Genomic DNA, 15643 nt, shown 5'->3' with positions numbered 1-15643 from the left:
TTTTTAAACCATGTGTACATTGCTGCCTTTTCCCCTTCAGATACAGCTTTATTGAGAAGGAACAGTTTCCTATTTCCCACATTTCTAATATGAAATTCTACAATTCGGAGACATTGAGAAGCTGATTAAGAGAAGGCAGAGAGGAGAGGAATTTTCCATTATGTGAGCATCAAGAATAGATTCAACATCATCAAAAAAGGACATATGGCTACTGGCCATGATGGCAGTGATTGTGTCAGAAAACTTTTGTCCTCTCTCCATGCAAACATCATCAGACACTGTTGAGCTCTTCAGAACCAGCTACAGAGTGTTCCAGGGAAAAAGAAAGCACCACTTGGCAGAATAGTTTGCTGGACAATCTGTTTTAAACAAGGAGCACTTAGCACAGGACAAATTGACTATACTGATACGACTTTAGACAGCTTGAAGTGGACAATGGTGTCACCAAAATTTTGTGTTCTCCATCCACTTCTATAAAAAAGAGCTGAGATTGCTCTACAGCTTCTTGACATCTTTTTAATTTGTGGAGCTCCAGTTGTATTAGAAGGACATGATGGAATTGAATTAATTAATGAAGTCATACAAGAACTGAAATATTTGTGGTCTCAGCTCAGCTTGGTACAAGGAAAACCAGGACAGTCTCAAGGTCAAATGCTCATTGGGTGTATGATAGACTATAATTAATAAAACTTTTCTTTGGGAATTTGCTTTGTGCAGTTTTCTAAGAACTCAGATCACCACTCAAGAATACGCTGTTTCCCATATTCAGCTCTGTTTGGAGCAGGCTCCAGATGTGAGCTCACCTTGACCTCTCTTACACCAGATGCGATCAGCTGCTCAATGACTGAGGAGGACCTGGTCTCTGCGCTGACTGTTCCTGCTGCACCATCCATTCCAACAGCCAGTGAAGATCCAAAGGATCCCACTGGTACTGCCACCAAAGCAGAGGCTGTTACAGAGCCTTCATCGAGGTCTCCATTAGAAGAAATTCATCCATAGCATCTGAAACTTCCACTCACGTAGACTTTCAATACATGTAGCCTTTTACCAGAAGAGACTATGTCCAGTGCACAGCTGTTAGCTGTCCCACCCTCCAAAACCCATCTGTTTTACCAGCAGGACAAAGGAGCACAGCCTGAAGAATATAGGTCAGCATCCAAGAAAAGAGAGCGTGGCCAAGGCAACGTCCAGCTGGCAGCAATGGAGACAACGTGACTCTCTCAGACTGACCAAAGGACCATCAAGGAAGGCAAGTGGAATGTAATAGAGCAAAATAAATTCATCAACAGCCCTCATCACAATTGTATCAATCACAAAAATAATTGCTAGCTCAGTGAGAAAAAATACTGCTTTATGTTTCCAAGCTTAGATTCTGAGCTTGCATTACTTGCAAAGATTTTACACGTATCAAGATATTTTTTCCAAAATTAACTTAAAAGTGAACTTAATAACAGTTCTCTAATTTAATAGTCTGCATATCTGGAGGAGAGAAAGCAGGTAAGGAAGGCAGCTATTGTTTTCTTTGGTGGAAACTAAAACAACCTCAGCCTACCAACAGAATGTTCCCCTTCCTCTTTACCATTGACTATGTTACAATACATAATCATAATATAGTTTATGTCACCCTGCCTTATGAAAGAACCAGAAACTGGTATAGTATTGTTTTGTGTTGTCTTTATTCTAAATGCATTTTAGTGAATGAATTTAATTTCATTAGGGACTTAATTAGTGTAGCTGTTTCTCATCACTAATGTAACCCGTACATATGCATATTCTCACTATCTCTGCTATATCTTCCCTCCATGCACTCTTAAAATAAATGAGACAATTTCCCATAGAACTCTCCCAATATTCAAGAATATGCTCAGTCCAGAGCTGCTGTGTGAATATTGCACCCATGTGCATTTTGTTTTTACTTCAACAGTAATCTGCAAACAGTCACAAAAAAAAAAAAAAAAAACAAACAACCATGAGAGGAGGGTGCTATTTTCATTCTGTTAATGTGGTTAAATGACAACATTCCACCACTACCAGCAGACTGCAAACCCGAGCTGATGCCTCTTTGGTTGAGCGGTATTAATGTTCCAATAATTAAGCAATTTGAAAGGGTGAACATTCTTTGGTGAGATGAAGCTTTTTGAAATGCAACAGTGGAGTGTGGAGAATAAACAAAGCCAGAAAAAAATAACAGCAAACTTTTCACCCTGTGAATGTGGACTACATGAAGCAGCAAAACTACATGAACAGATGAAAAACCTGACAAGTGAAATCAGGCAGCAAGCAGTTCATGAACAAACAAGCAAAGCCAAGCTGCAAGACAAAAACAAATCTGAAAGAAAATTGCCAGCTGTTCCTTGCCTAAATTCCCCCTAACTGGTCACAGGTGAGCTTATCTAACTGTATGAGGGACATAACAAAATGGTAATGGAGGCACATGCAAAAATGCAGCACATGAAATACATCACCACAACAATATCTTTTGCTAAAGAGTGTAGGAGTACAAAGCCTTTGCAGCTACTGGTGAAGTAAAAAATAAAGAACACACACATATATCTATATGTTGGGCTAAAATACTTTCCACCTTCTAAGAGCTGTTTTCATCATTACAGAAAGAACAAAAAAGCAAAAACAAAAAACCACAAACTGATGAAATATTAGCAAGGACAAAATCTTGTTCTGAAGGTCAGAATGTGTGTAAGAGCAAACATTAACTTAGCTTTATGTTAATAAATGCTCCACTTTAATAATTACTGCAAGTTAGTGAATTTAGTAACTATAATTTGTATCTTGAAACCTCACAAAGCTCTGTACACAAAGAAAACATGTGGAAAGGAGTTTCATCTCAGTTCTCAGTTGTATTGAGACTAGTTAGAACTACAGAATCACGCTAAAAATAGGTTGGAAGAGATTTCTTCAGGTCCTGTAGTCCTATCCTCTGTCAAGTATGGCTAAAGTCAAAGTTAGATGAGGCTGCACAGGGCCCTGCTTGCATTCTCAAAATTTCCAAAGGCAGAGAAACCAAAGATCTCGTTTGTGCTGCTGACCCATAGCTGCAACACTCTCACATTATTATTATTATTATTCTTTTTGTACATCATTCAGATTCAGAGTATCCCTTGCTGCAACTCAAGACTCACCTCTTGTCCTTTCCGCCATTTAACTTTGAGGGAGTTAAGCTCTGTCTTCTCCATATGCAGGCAGCAGCCAAGTTAACCTAGCCTCAGCCTTTGGCCCTTTTTTCTCATGCTTAAACCCACTTTTCTCCATCTCCTAGCCACACTCTGGCTAATGTAGCACTGTATAGTCCCACATCACAAGGTCATGCTGCTAACTCCTTTTAAAAAGTCCGTGCTATGTTGAAGGTTATCAAAACCAGCACTGAGGAGCAATTAGTTAATTGCCACCTGTTGCTATCTGATCCCATTCAGTGGTCTTTCAGTGCCATGCTTGAACCTCACATCTGACAGCCTGGCTGGGGGTTGGGCTAAAGGCTGGAATGAGGACACAGGCAGGACTGCTGACCCAAAGTAACCACAGGGAGATACTCCATGTCACACAATGTGATGTTAAGCAATAAAACTGCAGGGGGAAGCGTATTTCCTAAGTAGCTGCTGCTCAAAGAATAGTGGGATATTGGCCTGCTGGTGCTGAATGGTTTTGCACCACTAATTTATTTCTATGTTTGTTTGTTTTCTTCCACAGGTTAAGCTGTCTTTATCTTGATCCACAAGATTTATATACATATATATATTTTGCTCGTTTAGTTCTCTCTCCTCTCTCATAGCAGGAGGTGACTGCCTGACTGACTGACTGGAAATTCAACTGCCAGCTGGGGACAACACACTACACTTCCAAAATTAAGCTACATTTTTAAACAAGGCATTAAAATGCTGTAATTTTTTTTTTTAATTTTTTTTTTAAAATCTAGTGCTTTGGATTGCACTAAATCCAAAGTAGTTTTAGTTTATAAAATTAAATTGGATTTCAATACAATAATACTTTTATTCAAATGGATAAATTTGAGCATATCAAGCAAAAAAAAAAATCTGAAAGCTCAAACAGGAAAAATATATTATATATTCATAGTTTAATCAAGTAGCTTTTCAATTATCAGAAGGCTTTCACAAGAAACTTTTAAACTGATACATTTTCAGTCCTTAACAGCTAACAATTGAATAATATTGACAAAGCTTTGAAAGTCATGCCTAAACCATCCCTACTAAAAAAAAAAAACACAAAAAATGAAATAAAACAGAGCAAAAAAGGCAAACAACAAAAAAATAGCAGCAAGATCATTAACAGCCTCTTTCACTGTCTTTCTTTGAACTGATGACTAAATCCCTGGATTTATGTCTGAGACCTTACATCTTCTGATTGCAAAGAATGCATCTGTATTTTTAGATAAATTAGGCCTCCAGCTTTACAAATGAATGTAACATTTTTAAAGACAGTTATTTCTACCACAGTTACTTCAGCTATTTTGTACATTAAAGATGTACAGAAATACATTACGTACAGAATTGCACACAAATCTGTGTACCTTTGAAACCTGCAAATAAACTCCATTCCTGATTTTCACCTACATTTTACATCAATTAATTACATTTAAGACATCTTTTTCACTCTCAGATATGAAAAAAAAATAAATTTCCCAGTAGTTCATGATTTACTTAAGAAAAAAACAGGACCTCTTGTAAAGAAAATCTTCATGTAATTATTTCTCAGAGCAAGCGAGTGGCTGCTGAAGGTTTGTTACTTGTGCTTGGAGAAGGTGAATGAACATGATAGTTGGACCATGGGAAGCTGTCCTGCTTGTGCAAGTGTGTGGGGTTGCAGTTATTCTGAAAGTAAAATTCTTTGAAAAGAAAACCTTGGGGAAACATGGATCGGTGATGACCATGAGGAGCTGCCACCAGCCCCATCATACTTGGAAAGCAGGTGATGCCAAGGCTGGCACCATTCAGCTTTTGTAACGTGCGAAGGAGAGAGTGAGCCATGTGAGAAAGAACTCTTAGTCACAAGGCAGAGAAACACGGGTGCTAGTTTCTGGCTACTATTTATGCCAGAAGAATACCGGTAGTAAAAGTGTCGTGATTTATAAAACCCAAGATGGTTCCAGAAGTGCAATCATTATGTTTTCTCACTTTCATTTAAAATGGGAGCTGATCAAGGACTTTGGGCCTTTTCAGTTATTTCATGGTTCAAATGACTGCATTCCCTTCAGAAAGCTTTGTACCCTCTGAGATCCTGGAGGTTGAAAAGCCAGCTGACAACACTGTCACTGACAATACTGTACAATAGGAGATTATCTAGGCAGACTTGCAAGGATCTTAGTATCCCAATGGCTATGATTAAAGAACCACAAGCTTCTCCTTTCAGTTCTTTCCAGAATGTGCATTTGCACTGTGAATGAAGTACTACCATGGAAGCCTTTTCAGACTTGCAGCAATCTAATACAAGTGCAGTCAAATCTATCTCCTGCTATACACGAGTAAAAAAAGAGGGAAAATTCTCATTTCCTCTCACTTGCTTGAGCAATGAAATATCACTTTTCTTAGCCACGCTATTAAACTTTATTTTGATTTACCTTCTTTTTTTAAATTGTTTTATCATCTGTCTTGTCTAACATTAAGAACTTTTCTATCCTCACTCCTCGATCTTATCCCTGCAGCTGAATATTCCCATCCATTTCTAAACATCCTGTGGCTTTGATCCCTCCTTTTGGGCTCAGAAACCATGATGCATTTGGCAGATGATCTCCAGAGAGCAGACCTCAGTCTTTCCCTCTACTTGTTGGGAATGTAGCACATCACTAGCAAGTGTTGTATTTGCACTAGATTTTATTTATTCAACACTTTTCCTGGACCTATCCACTTTTCCTTTTTCACCTATCAACTTTTTGAGTTAGCCAAGACAGATTACTACAGTGGGACAATACACAGATCAGAGGTGTTTCGTCTAGACTCACTTGCTCCCTTCTGATTAATTAGCAACTGATGTCTTTAATCATTCAAGCGTTGAGCTAATGACACTTTGTATTCATTTGACTTGCAGTCATTCAAAATTGGCAGGTATTGAAAACCAGACTCTATAAAGTAACATCATGTTGCATGTGCAAAAAAAGAACTAAAAAAAATGGCTAGTGTCTTTTGCCTTCCCATCCTTCACATCTAGGAACTGCTAGTGGTTGAATGAAAAGCATTTAAGTTAATCACTAAACCACTTAAACATTCCCCTCCATCCCATTCTCTTTTTCTACAATCCATTTTTGTCAGCATGGAAAGATAAGTCCAACAGGATCCTGCTAAATGATTCATTTGGAACCTATCACATATTTCATTTTCATAGAGTTAGCTTGAAGTATGCTAATTAGCTGCATGGCCCATCTATGCTTGAGGGTGAAAATGTTCTTATAATTACAGTAATTTCTCAAACCCTTGAGCTGAAAAAACAATGAAATTGTGAAAGCTATTGGATCCACTGATGGAGACAGTTTAATGATATTCAGGATCATGATCATTTTAGCAAAAGAGAATTTTGATTTGTTGTCTATATTCTGTTTACAATGCGGTCAGAGTAGGAGGTATAAACAGACAAATGGCATGGCATTCGTTTTAACTTCTTCCTGCAAACACCATAGGTAACGAAACTTCCCCAATTAATAAAAAGACAATAGAAATGACTTTTTTCTTTTTTTTCTTTTTTTCCAAACGCTCACTGTGGTTATTTAGTAAGAAGTACACATAAAAATAAGTTTTAATATATAAAACAAGTGCAAAACTGATAGCATAGCCCGCCTTGGAAAGCACAACCTCTTTGCTTTGAGCATGGCCCACGCCTTCTGTAATAGTTTTAAAACTTCTGTCCATGCGACAAGGATCTCCGATTTCTAGAATAAGTCACATGATTTATGTTTTCTTTCTATTTGTCTCTGTGCCATGAATATTCATAGGATTTACTCCCTATAGAGGCCTTGGGGATTCTGCATGGTGCTAGCAGAAGTCACTGCTGTTGTGGCTGTATGACTATTGATCAAGTAAAAAAATGTGAGAAAAAGGGTGCAACAGTATTGAGTGTGGCTATCAAAAAGCAGACTTCTGAGAAAGAGTGCAGGACTCTAAATGGAAGAAATTAATTGTAATGAGGAGGATTAGTGGCAGCATGTTCCAACAGAAAGGAAAGAAGCTTGGGGCAGGGAAAGGTTATGTTGTCAGTGCCAAAGCCCTCCTCACATGTGGCTCTTTGCAGCTGTTTCCTTGAAAGGTGCTTTAATGCTAGTATTATCAATTTCCTAGAACAACAAAAAGCAGAGAAAACATTAATTGCCTTTATGAGCATTGAGAACAACTAGACCTAACAACAGGATATGACTGTTTCATAAGTCATCTATCTTACTACTGAACTGGTATTTACCACTCAGGAGAAAAAAGCCCACAAGTTCCTCTGCTTATGATAATGAATATTATCTCCATACTTCAAACTGAAGAAGTTTTGTTTCAAAAAGTAAGATGTAACCTTTGTCTGATAAACCTTGTCAAGTTCCTCTGTAGAACTCCTCTACATGTTTTTTTCTTCTTACGTAAAGCTTAATATTTTGAAGCATATTAAATAGTTATGACTAAGGCAACTATGTTGTGTTATTATTTCTAATAAATAGAGAAGCCAGGTAGTCTCTTCCATCATCACAAAACCTGAGAAACTTCTCAAATTTGCAAATAAACAGAGGATTAGTCTAAGAATCTGAAATCTGATTTTTTTTTATCACTTACTGACTGAAATTACACATTTCTTCATGAAGCATGAGTGGGTGGGATTTGCAATTTAAAGTGATTATCCTAAAACACTGGAGTATGTTTTAGGAAAATGATTTACCCATTTTCCAGTACCTGTGACCCATTTCTGATAGACTGGGAGTGAGACAGCAAGAACTACTTGCTGCAACCACAGAAAGACCGGTAAGCTGGAATGTAACACAGCCATTCCCTGTTCTTCTGATGTTGTTTATGGTTGGCATATACAGAGCTAAGTTAAACTTGCTATAGAATATTTAGTATTCACAAATAATTGAAATGACCAGTAATTAGGACACTAAATTGGAAGTAGATAAAATTGAAAATCGATCCAGTAAAACAAAGTGGCATGGCTTTATGGTAGATATTATAAAGATAGGAGCTCTTGAGTTCATATGTGAAACTATAGTTGCTATGATAATGACCAGTACACACATTCTCTCACACAGAGACACTGAAAGTAGAGGCAATCCTGCAGAAATAAAATAAAATCAAATACACAGAAATCTGCCACTTAGAGGAACTCATGCAGTCTCTGAACATTCAGCAAGTCTTCTTCTTTTCCCTTCTTAAACTCTATTTGTGATACTAGTCTTGACCTGGATCTCTGACGTGTATATGTGCATTTTTCTTTCAGTCTTTAGTCTCACCAGGGGCAAATTGTGCTACAATGAAAGAAGCAGAAGTAAGATCTTAAGGTTCATTTGTACAGGCTGAGATGACTCAATTTCCTTTTGTACCCTAATGGGAATCTGACCTAAAATGTAAGACCTAGTTTTGCTGAACACATTATATTTCTTTTTCTTTTCTTTTTTTTTTCTTTTTTATTTTTTTAATTTTCTAAACACAACATGAAGATAAAAGTTTAACACACTGAACACTGAAGTTTCAACATACAAGGAGCACTTTGAGGACATAGCAACTCAGGGACGTGAAGCATCAATTCAGAAGTTTAGTTTCTGCCCCACATTTGTTTCAAAGGAGCACCTTTGTCTGTAGTTTTTGGAATTATTATACATCCAAAGAGCTCAGACTTGATTGGGAAAGGCAAGAGAGTATGCAAAGGTTTTGATGTTCTAGTTGGCTTTGGCTCTGCCTGGAGCACCTACTTCTACACAATTGTCACTTCAACAAATCAGTTTCTTCATCTCTCTTCTTCAGTGCTACTTGGTGATTCAATCTGTGGATTGCTCCAGATGCTGTCTGTAGACAGAACACAAGGCTGCATGCATTTCCCTTCTTTCCCCAGAGGCTGTGAATGTAGGTAGTTTCACGGGCACTTTAACCTACTGAAAGGATTGGTGTCTGACACCCATGCTTTCCCCCTATTCCCTATATGTTTTTGCTCCCTATTCTATATGTTTCTGCAGACCCAACCAATCATTCTGATGTCCAAACATTATCACTACTATGTCAGGAAGCAGCCTGTCCTTATGTGGTATTAAGAAGCTGGATCCGTACCTGGTGAGTATCATTATTCACACAGCTGTTTTCCTTTCTCACTCTGTCTGTTGGAGCAATTACTCATTTCTCTTACCCCCAAGCTACCAATACATACAGTCTCCAAAACAGGGTTTCTACTTGCTCTGAATCCTTATCTAAATGCAATATTAACTGTTTTCTCAAAGCTTTCAAAGTTTATCTTGAGAATGTCCCACGTACCAGTCTCTGTATGCTCTTGCTCACATTCAAAACTCTTTCAGTTTTTCTCCCTGAATTTCAGTGCCCTTGTTTTTTTGTGTGCGTCTTTGTACTTAGTTACTGTCTATCTAGTTCTTCCTAATGACTATACTTAGTAATAGAAGTTTCCCAAAGGGAACCACCCTCATATTTCACAGAAGATGACTATTTACAATTGCAGAAGTGATGCTAGTTCAGCCCTGCTGGAATATTGGCTTTATGCTAATGCTCACAAGACTTTGTATATTAACCATTCTTATTTGAATATTGACCATTCTGACTGCGGTTTAGAAATCTAATTGAAAAAAAAAAAAATAAAAATCACCACATATTTTGTTTCCTCTTTCATTTCTAATCAATAAACTGTCTTTTACAGTCTGTGGAAAATCCCTGACTCACTGCTTTCCTTTTTACCTTATAGATATGCTTTGGCTTGGGATCAGCCTTCATGTAGTTCAGAATAATCTTCAATAGTTGCTGGTCTTGGGCAGTGTTTTTTAACAGCAGAAACTCTTAAGTTGCTTTATATATATGAAGTTTACTTTATTTATGCGACTTAAGCAGTGAGTAACTACCTCTGTATTCTTGAAGACAGATTGTTCAAGTGATGTCTGTTTTTTAACTCTGCTAAACACCTTGTTATTCTGTCACATTTTATAAACTACTAAATATAGGACAAGTGCAGGATAAAATACATTTATAATGAAAAATCCCCTACTCAGATGCACATTTCTTCACTTACTTGCTGACTGGCAAAATCCAGTACCTTGTGATAGTTGTTCAGCTGAGGAAATCACTGCCCAGCTTAAGACTGACCAAATGTGGACAGAAGCAGTCCTGCCAAGTGAGTCTGTCCTCCAAGTCCAAGCATTGTGATGATTTCTGACAACTCAGCAGCTTTACAGCATTTTCTTCTGCATGAACAATAGAGTAATACTGGAAGCTGAACTTACTTGACTGCTATCTCTGCAAATCAAAATATGACTTCTTCCTTCCTGTATGTGGGCTGAGTAACTTCAGCTGCTCTTGGGTGAACAGCAAAGACCAAGGCTCTTTTTTTCACACTGATTACGTGTGCTGTATGCTACGGGTGCATGAAATGGCGATAAAGGGAGGAGGAATCACCAAACTAAGACATTACAAGGTAAAAATTAATAATTTTTCTTCTATAAATAGAAGATCTACTTCTATTTAATATAAACTGTTGGTATCTGGGTTATAATTATACCATTTATTATCATTTAAAAATGATTGTTCCTACTTAAAGCCAGTTTGAAATATTAACAACATGTAGTGGAACGTTCTTTTATGCCAATAGTGGAAAGTCATCTTCATAAGCTTTGTAAAACTTCTTACAGCAAAGTCGATAGTGACGCAAATTTCTCAAAAATATTAGTGGGCACGAAAAATTTTGAATTCTTTAGAATTCTTCTTAGAACATGCATTTTAAAAGAACAGAAATGGTTTAGATCAGATTCGGACACAGTATTCCAATGGTCTTCTAAAGATGCTTTACTGATGCTTAAAAAATAAGAATTTTCTCTGAAAATGTTCTTCAGTTACAATCAATTACTGGGGAAAACATGACCCTGATAATGGAAATGTTTTATAATCATTTCAAAGGTGAGCGCAACAGAATTAAGGATTACAGATTAAAGCCACGTTACTGCTTCCAAACAAGAGAGTAATCAGAGAGTGAGCTCATTACCTCTCCAAGACACCATATTTCAGCCATTACTACATTCTTTTGATACCCTCTATAAGGTGAGATCTCATTAGCAAAATATTCATGTATCCTGCGTGCTACACCCATATACTTTTGTGCAAACAGAGAACTCTGTGCAAGCCTTACATCTAAATATGAATGTGGATGTATCTGGCTATGTTCAACAAGTGCCTATAGATTTTCCTCCTTGAAAAAAAAATAATAAAATAAAATCCTTAATTATTTTTAGCTTCTCTTTACTTTTCATAATAGAGCAGTGCAAGAGAAATTCTGAAGCAAAAAGTTTTGGAAATGAAGTGAGAAGAAATTGACTTCTAATCTGCAGATCCTTATTTCCAGTGTGCTCTACAAATCTAGAAACTGTTGCAGCCTTACGGGTGTCCTACAGTCATCCAGCAAAATGCTAAAAATATGGCCTCGGTGTCTTCATAAATTATGCATAAGTTGTATGTGCAGCCTCTTTACATTTCATTATTTTCCCCTCCTTCAATCTTAGATGCAAATTACATTTGTAGAATTTTCAGTCAGTGTCTTAATTATTTCAGAAGGCTGATAGAGGCAAATAATTGAAAAAATATCCTGTCATGCATTTTACCGAATTGAAGACACTTTCACTATTATAAACAATATGTTTTAACACTAAGAGATGCAGTTTATTGCTGTCATATGCACCATGAGAACTGCTGTAAGGTCATGTATATAAGATAACGTCAAACAGTTCACTTAGATATTACTTCATGAATCTGTGACATTCTGTAGTTAACAATAAAGGAAGGAAAATGGTTTTAAGTTGAGGGAGGGAAGATTTTGGTTGGATGCCAGGGGGAAGTTCTTTACTATGAGAGTGGTGAGGTACTGGAACAGCTGCTCAGAGAGGCTGTGGATGCCCCATCCCTGGAGGTGTTCAAGGCCAGATTGGATGGGGGAGCAGCCTGGTCTAGTATTAAATGGGGAGGTTGGTGGCCCTGCATGTGGCAGGGGGTTGGAGATTCATGATCCTTGAGGTCCCTTCCAACCCTGGCCATTCTGTGATTCTTTGAAGGAATGAAGAAAACATGTCTATTTTACTAATTCCCGTTTTTCTTTTTCAGTAACCTTCAAAAGAGGTGCTTAGCAAGATGTCCAACAGCAGCTTAACCCAGCAGAATCAGTCTACAATCAGGACAATGCTGGACACCTCAGACAGGCTTCGCTCTATTCTCATAATCCTGTACAGCATTGACCTAGCTGGGGGTACACTTGGTGTCCTTGTGATGTCTCGCCAGTTGTTTCGAAGGAGATCCCAATCTGCCATGATTATCATCATAATCAACCTCCTAGTGCTGCATACCCTTCTGTTACTCAGCATCCCCTTCCGCCTCAGCTATTACGTTTCACAGGAATGGAAATTTGGGACATTCACTTGCAAGCTAGTAAGTGCCACCATCTACCTCCACATGTACACCACCTTCACCTTTTATGTTGCTATCATCATAATGCGTCTCTTTCAACTTGAGTTCAACAAGTGCTACACTACGATTTGGGTGACAGCTGTCTGGATGCTAGGAGCTCTGGTGATTGCTCCTGTTTTTCTCTCTTACTATGGCACCTCTAGAACATATCCTTCCTCTCAATGTTTTCAGTTCCAGAAGGAGATGGAAGAGATGCCGATGGTGGTAGTAAACTACTGCTTGATTGGAGTTCTGCTTGCAGTTTGTGGTTTGCTCACTATAATCCAATTATCTGTGATGTGCAGACTGACTGTGAAATACTGGCCTGAAATCAACTCCCATGTGGAATTCAGGGCTCAGGCAAAGAGTTTCTTCTTCACCTTGGTAACAATAGTGTGTTTTACACCTCATCATGTATTCAGAGTATATTATATTCAAAACTTCCACCTAGATAAAGACCATAAACTTCTCACATACAATGAAATTTTTTTAGCTTTAACAACAATGTGCTGCTTGGATATGTTGTGCTTCATAGCAGGCATAGCCCACTGAACTATCAGGAAATCCAACTAACAGTGTGGCAGTACTGGCTCTTGGCAGAAAAAACTGTGTCAGGACTTTACTGGGCCAGGGGGACTGCTGAGTTTTAAGCATAGCTATATAGGATTGTAGTAGTTTCCAGCTTTTACAGGCTAGAAAGATACATCTTTCAGAAGCTACTGTTTTTCACCTTCTTCCTTGAAGGCAGACAGATTAACCTTACTCTGGACTTTGACCTAAATGTCATGCTGTGAATCTTCATTAAGATTTTCCTCAGCTGTCTCTCTCTAACCATTGCAGTAGAACTATCCATCATCTTTTTTCCCCTCAGAGCATCTCAATAACGAAACATTGTGCCTGATAAAATTATCCACTGTGAAAATCTAACAACGTCTTTTGACAGCTTTGATGCCAAAGGAAAGAGGAAAGAAAGACATTTCTTTACAGTATTTTTCCACAAAGGATTTTAGATCACAAGGACGCAAACTATACTAAAAATCATATTCAAGGCATGAAACAGGGCATGAATTAAAAGTTTTAGCTGAGTATTTTAGAAGAAGCTTTTTTTCTTCACCTCTACAAAGTGTATATTAAACCAAGATTAAGATTAACAACTTCATTTTTACTTGCTCCATTTAAAAAAATACAAGCAGCCCCCTGAATTGCAGTTCTTACTCCTCTAGAATTAGCAAGAGTTGAACAGGTCACAGGTTTAAAAAAAAAAAAAAACACCAAAAAAACCTGTTTTATGTTAATCTCCCACCAGGACTGAATTGGTGGCTGTTATTCCCTAAGTCTATCACAGCTACCACAGTTCCCTGCCCATAACTGGAGCTAGAATTCAAAACTGGGGGCTTCAGTACCCCGCTGAAGGATCAGCTGCTCTCTGACATGGGGAAATATTCTATCAGACTTCAAAAAAATCTTTGATCAGAAAAAGTCTTTGATGTCTGGTCACTTTCATTTGCATGCTATTTATTATCAGATGCCATATTTTTCCATTTATAGATGTAACAAAGCAAAACCAGAATAAACTAACTGAACTGTGTTTAACTGGTTCAACATATGTTCCTGCATGTGTATATAAACTTTCGACGGAGTGTATATTTTTTCCATTGGATGGATTACATTATTTATGACCTTGAAAAGTGGAATTAAACACTTGAGTCTTGCTGTTTCAGGAACTGCATCCATCACGGAAATGTCTGTTTCTCCTCATTCTGTATAAGTTATTTCCATGCATGCTTGTTCTGCTCAATGTAGGTCTCTAACCCTTCTGTCTAAGGCCCCATTGTCATTTGCTGCATCACAACAGCCTGAGGCCAGATTTCATCCATCTCAGATATCCCAGACTCACCCAAGAGATGACAGAACTCAAACACTGGCTATCTCTTCTACAGAACTGTTATGATGCCAGGATTCAAACAGGTCCATAGTTGATTTGGGAGGGTTAAAGAGCTACACCTATCAAGTACTGCCAGTGATGTCTCAGACTGGCCTTTTTCATTTTTAATTTTTAACAAAAGAGCATGCATTGACTTTGCCAATGCTGAAGAGATATTTTTACTTTTAATCATTGCCATTAAGTTTCATTTGACATTCCCAATGGTTCAAGGATCTTTTCCACCTTTTTTAAAAAGAGGGAGTCCAGGGTATTATTAGCAAGTCCCGAAGCCTTCTGAAAGTCCCATACTTCCCTTAGTGATACTAGGTCCACTCTCATTGTCACTTCACAGTCTTCGCAGTCCATGATTCTCAAAGAGAGCAGTTAGAGCTACAATACAATAGAGTAAAACAGGGATACAATGCGAAAGGACAGATTCTAAAAAGGATTTCCAAAATAGCAGTTTCTGAAATCTTTCTCTAAGTAGGATGCGCCTTATGGACCTGATAAGAGACCCAGGGATTCTCAAGGTGAAAAAGCTTAAACAAAGCTTTGGTACTTTACAACAATTTTGATGAAAACTAAGCAAAAGACAAGGCCTGCAGACAAGTTGTTTGTATATCTGTTACTTCAAGCTGGATCTTCAAGAAAACTGGCAAAGCCCTGGATGGGGCAGCAAGCACCTTGTTGAAGGTATGAGAACATCAGGAGTGTTCTGTGCTCCATGTATTGGTATAAATGTTGATCACACTATGCATTTCATATCTGTCTATATCTGAGGAGTTAAATTGCTAATACGTTCTCTTGTACAATGCCTGTATTCAACCTTGATTCTGAAGCTGTGTTGTCACTCTGTATTTGACTGGCAGTAGCTGGCCATCACCAGACCTGCTCTCCTTGCCTTACTTAGGAGCTATGGGGCTGCATGCTGCACTAGCCCTGGGACCAGCTGGGACAGCATTAACAGTGTTTCTAGCAGCCTGCTTGATGCCGATTTCTAGATTTGTGCCTAACACAGTGCTATTAGAACACCAGTGTTTTGGCTTCTATTGTACAGTGCTTGCACAGCATCAAGACTTTCAGTTTTTGTCAC

The 15643-nt window shown here is 38.0% G+C and overlaps 1 protein-coding gene across 2 annotated transcripts; it reads left to right on the top strand.

Moving 5' to 3' along the window:
* Positions 1-10168: 10168 nt before the first annotated feature.
* On the top strand, positions 10169-13895 carry LOC104911565 (probable G-protein coupled receptor 141). 2 transcript variants are annotated; one of them, XR_002116252.2, is made up of 3 exons: positions 10169-10614; positions 11094-11234; positions 12288-13895. XR_002116252.2 is itself a non-coding variant. In XM_010713025.3 (2 exons), the coding sequence occupies exon 2, from the start codon at positions 12315-12317 to the stop codon at positions 13176-13178; it is 864 nt and encodes a 287-aa protein (XP_010711327.1). In that variant the 5' UTR covers positions 10204-10614; positions 12288-12314; the 3' UTR covers positions 13179-13895. The 2 variants fall into 2 exon arrangements, 1 of the variants encoding a protein (XP_010711327.1); XM_010713025.3 differs by lacking the exon at positions 11094-11234 and having other exon boundaries at positions 10204-10614.
* Positions 13896-15643: the final 1748 nt, after the last annotated feature.

The sequence above is a fragment of the Meleagris gallopavo genome, chromosome 6 (genome assembly GCF_000146605.3).
Source record: "Meleagris gallopavo isolate NT-WF06-2002-E0010 breed Aviagen turkey brand Nicholas breeding stock chromosome 6, Turkey_5.1, whole genome shotgun sequence".
Taxonomy (NCBI): domain Eukaryota; kingdom Metazoa; phylum Chordata; class Aves; order Galliformes; family Phasianidae; genus Meleagris; species Meleagris gallopavo.
The sequence above is the reverse complement of the archived record's forward strand: the minus strand, read 5'-3'. Positions and strand labels throughout refer to the sequence as shown.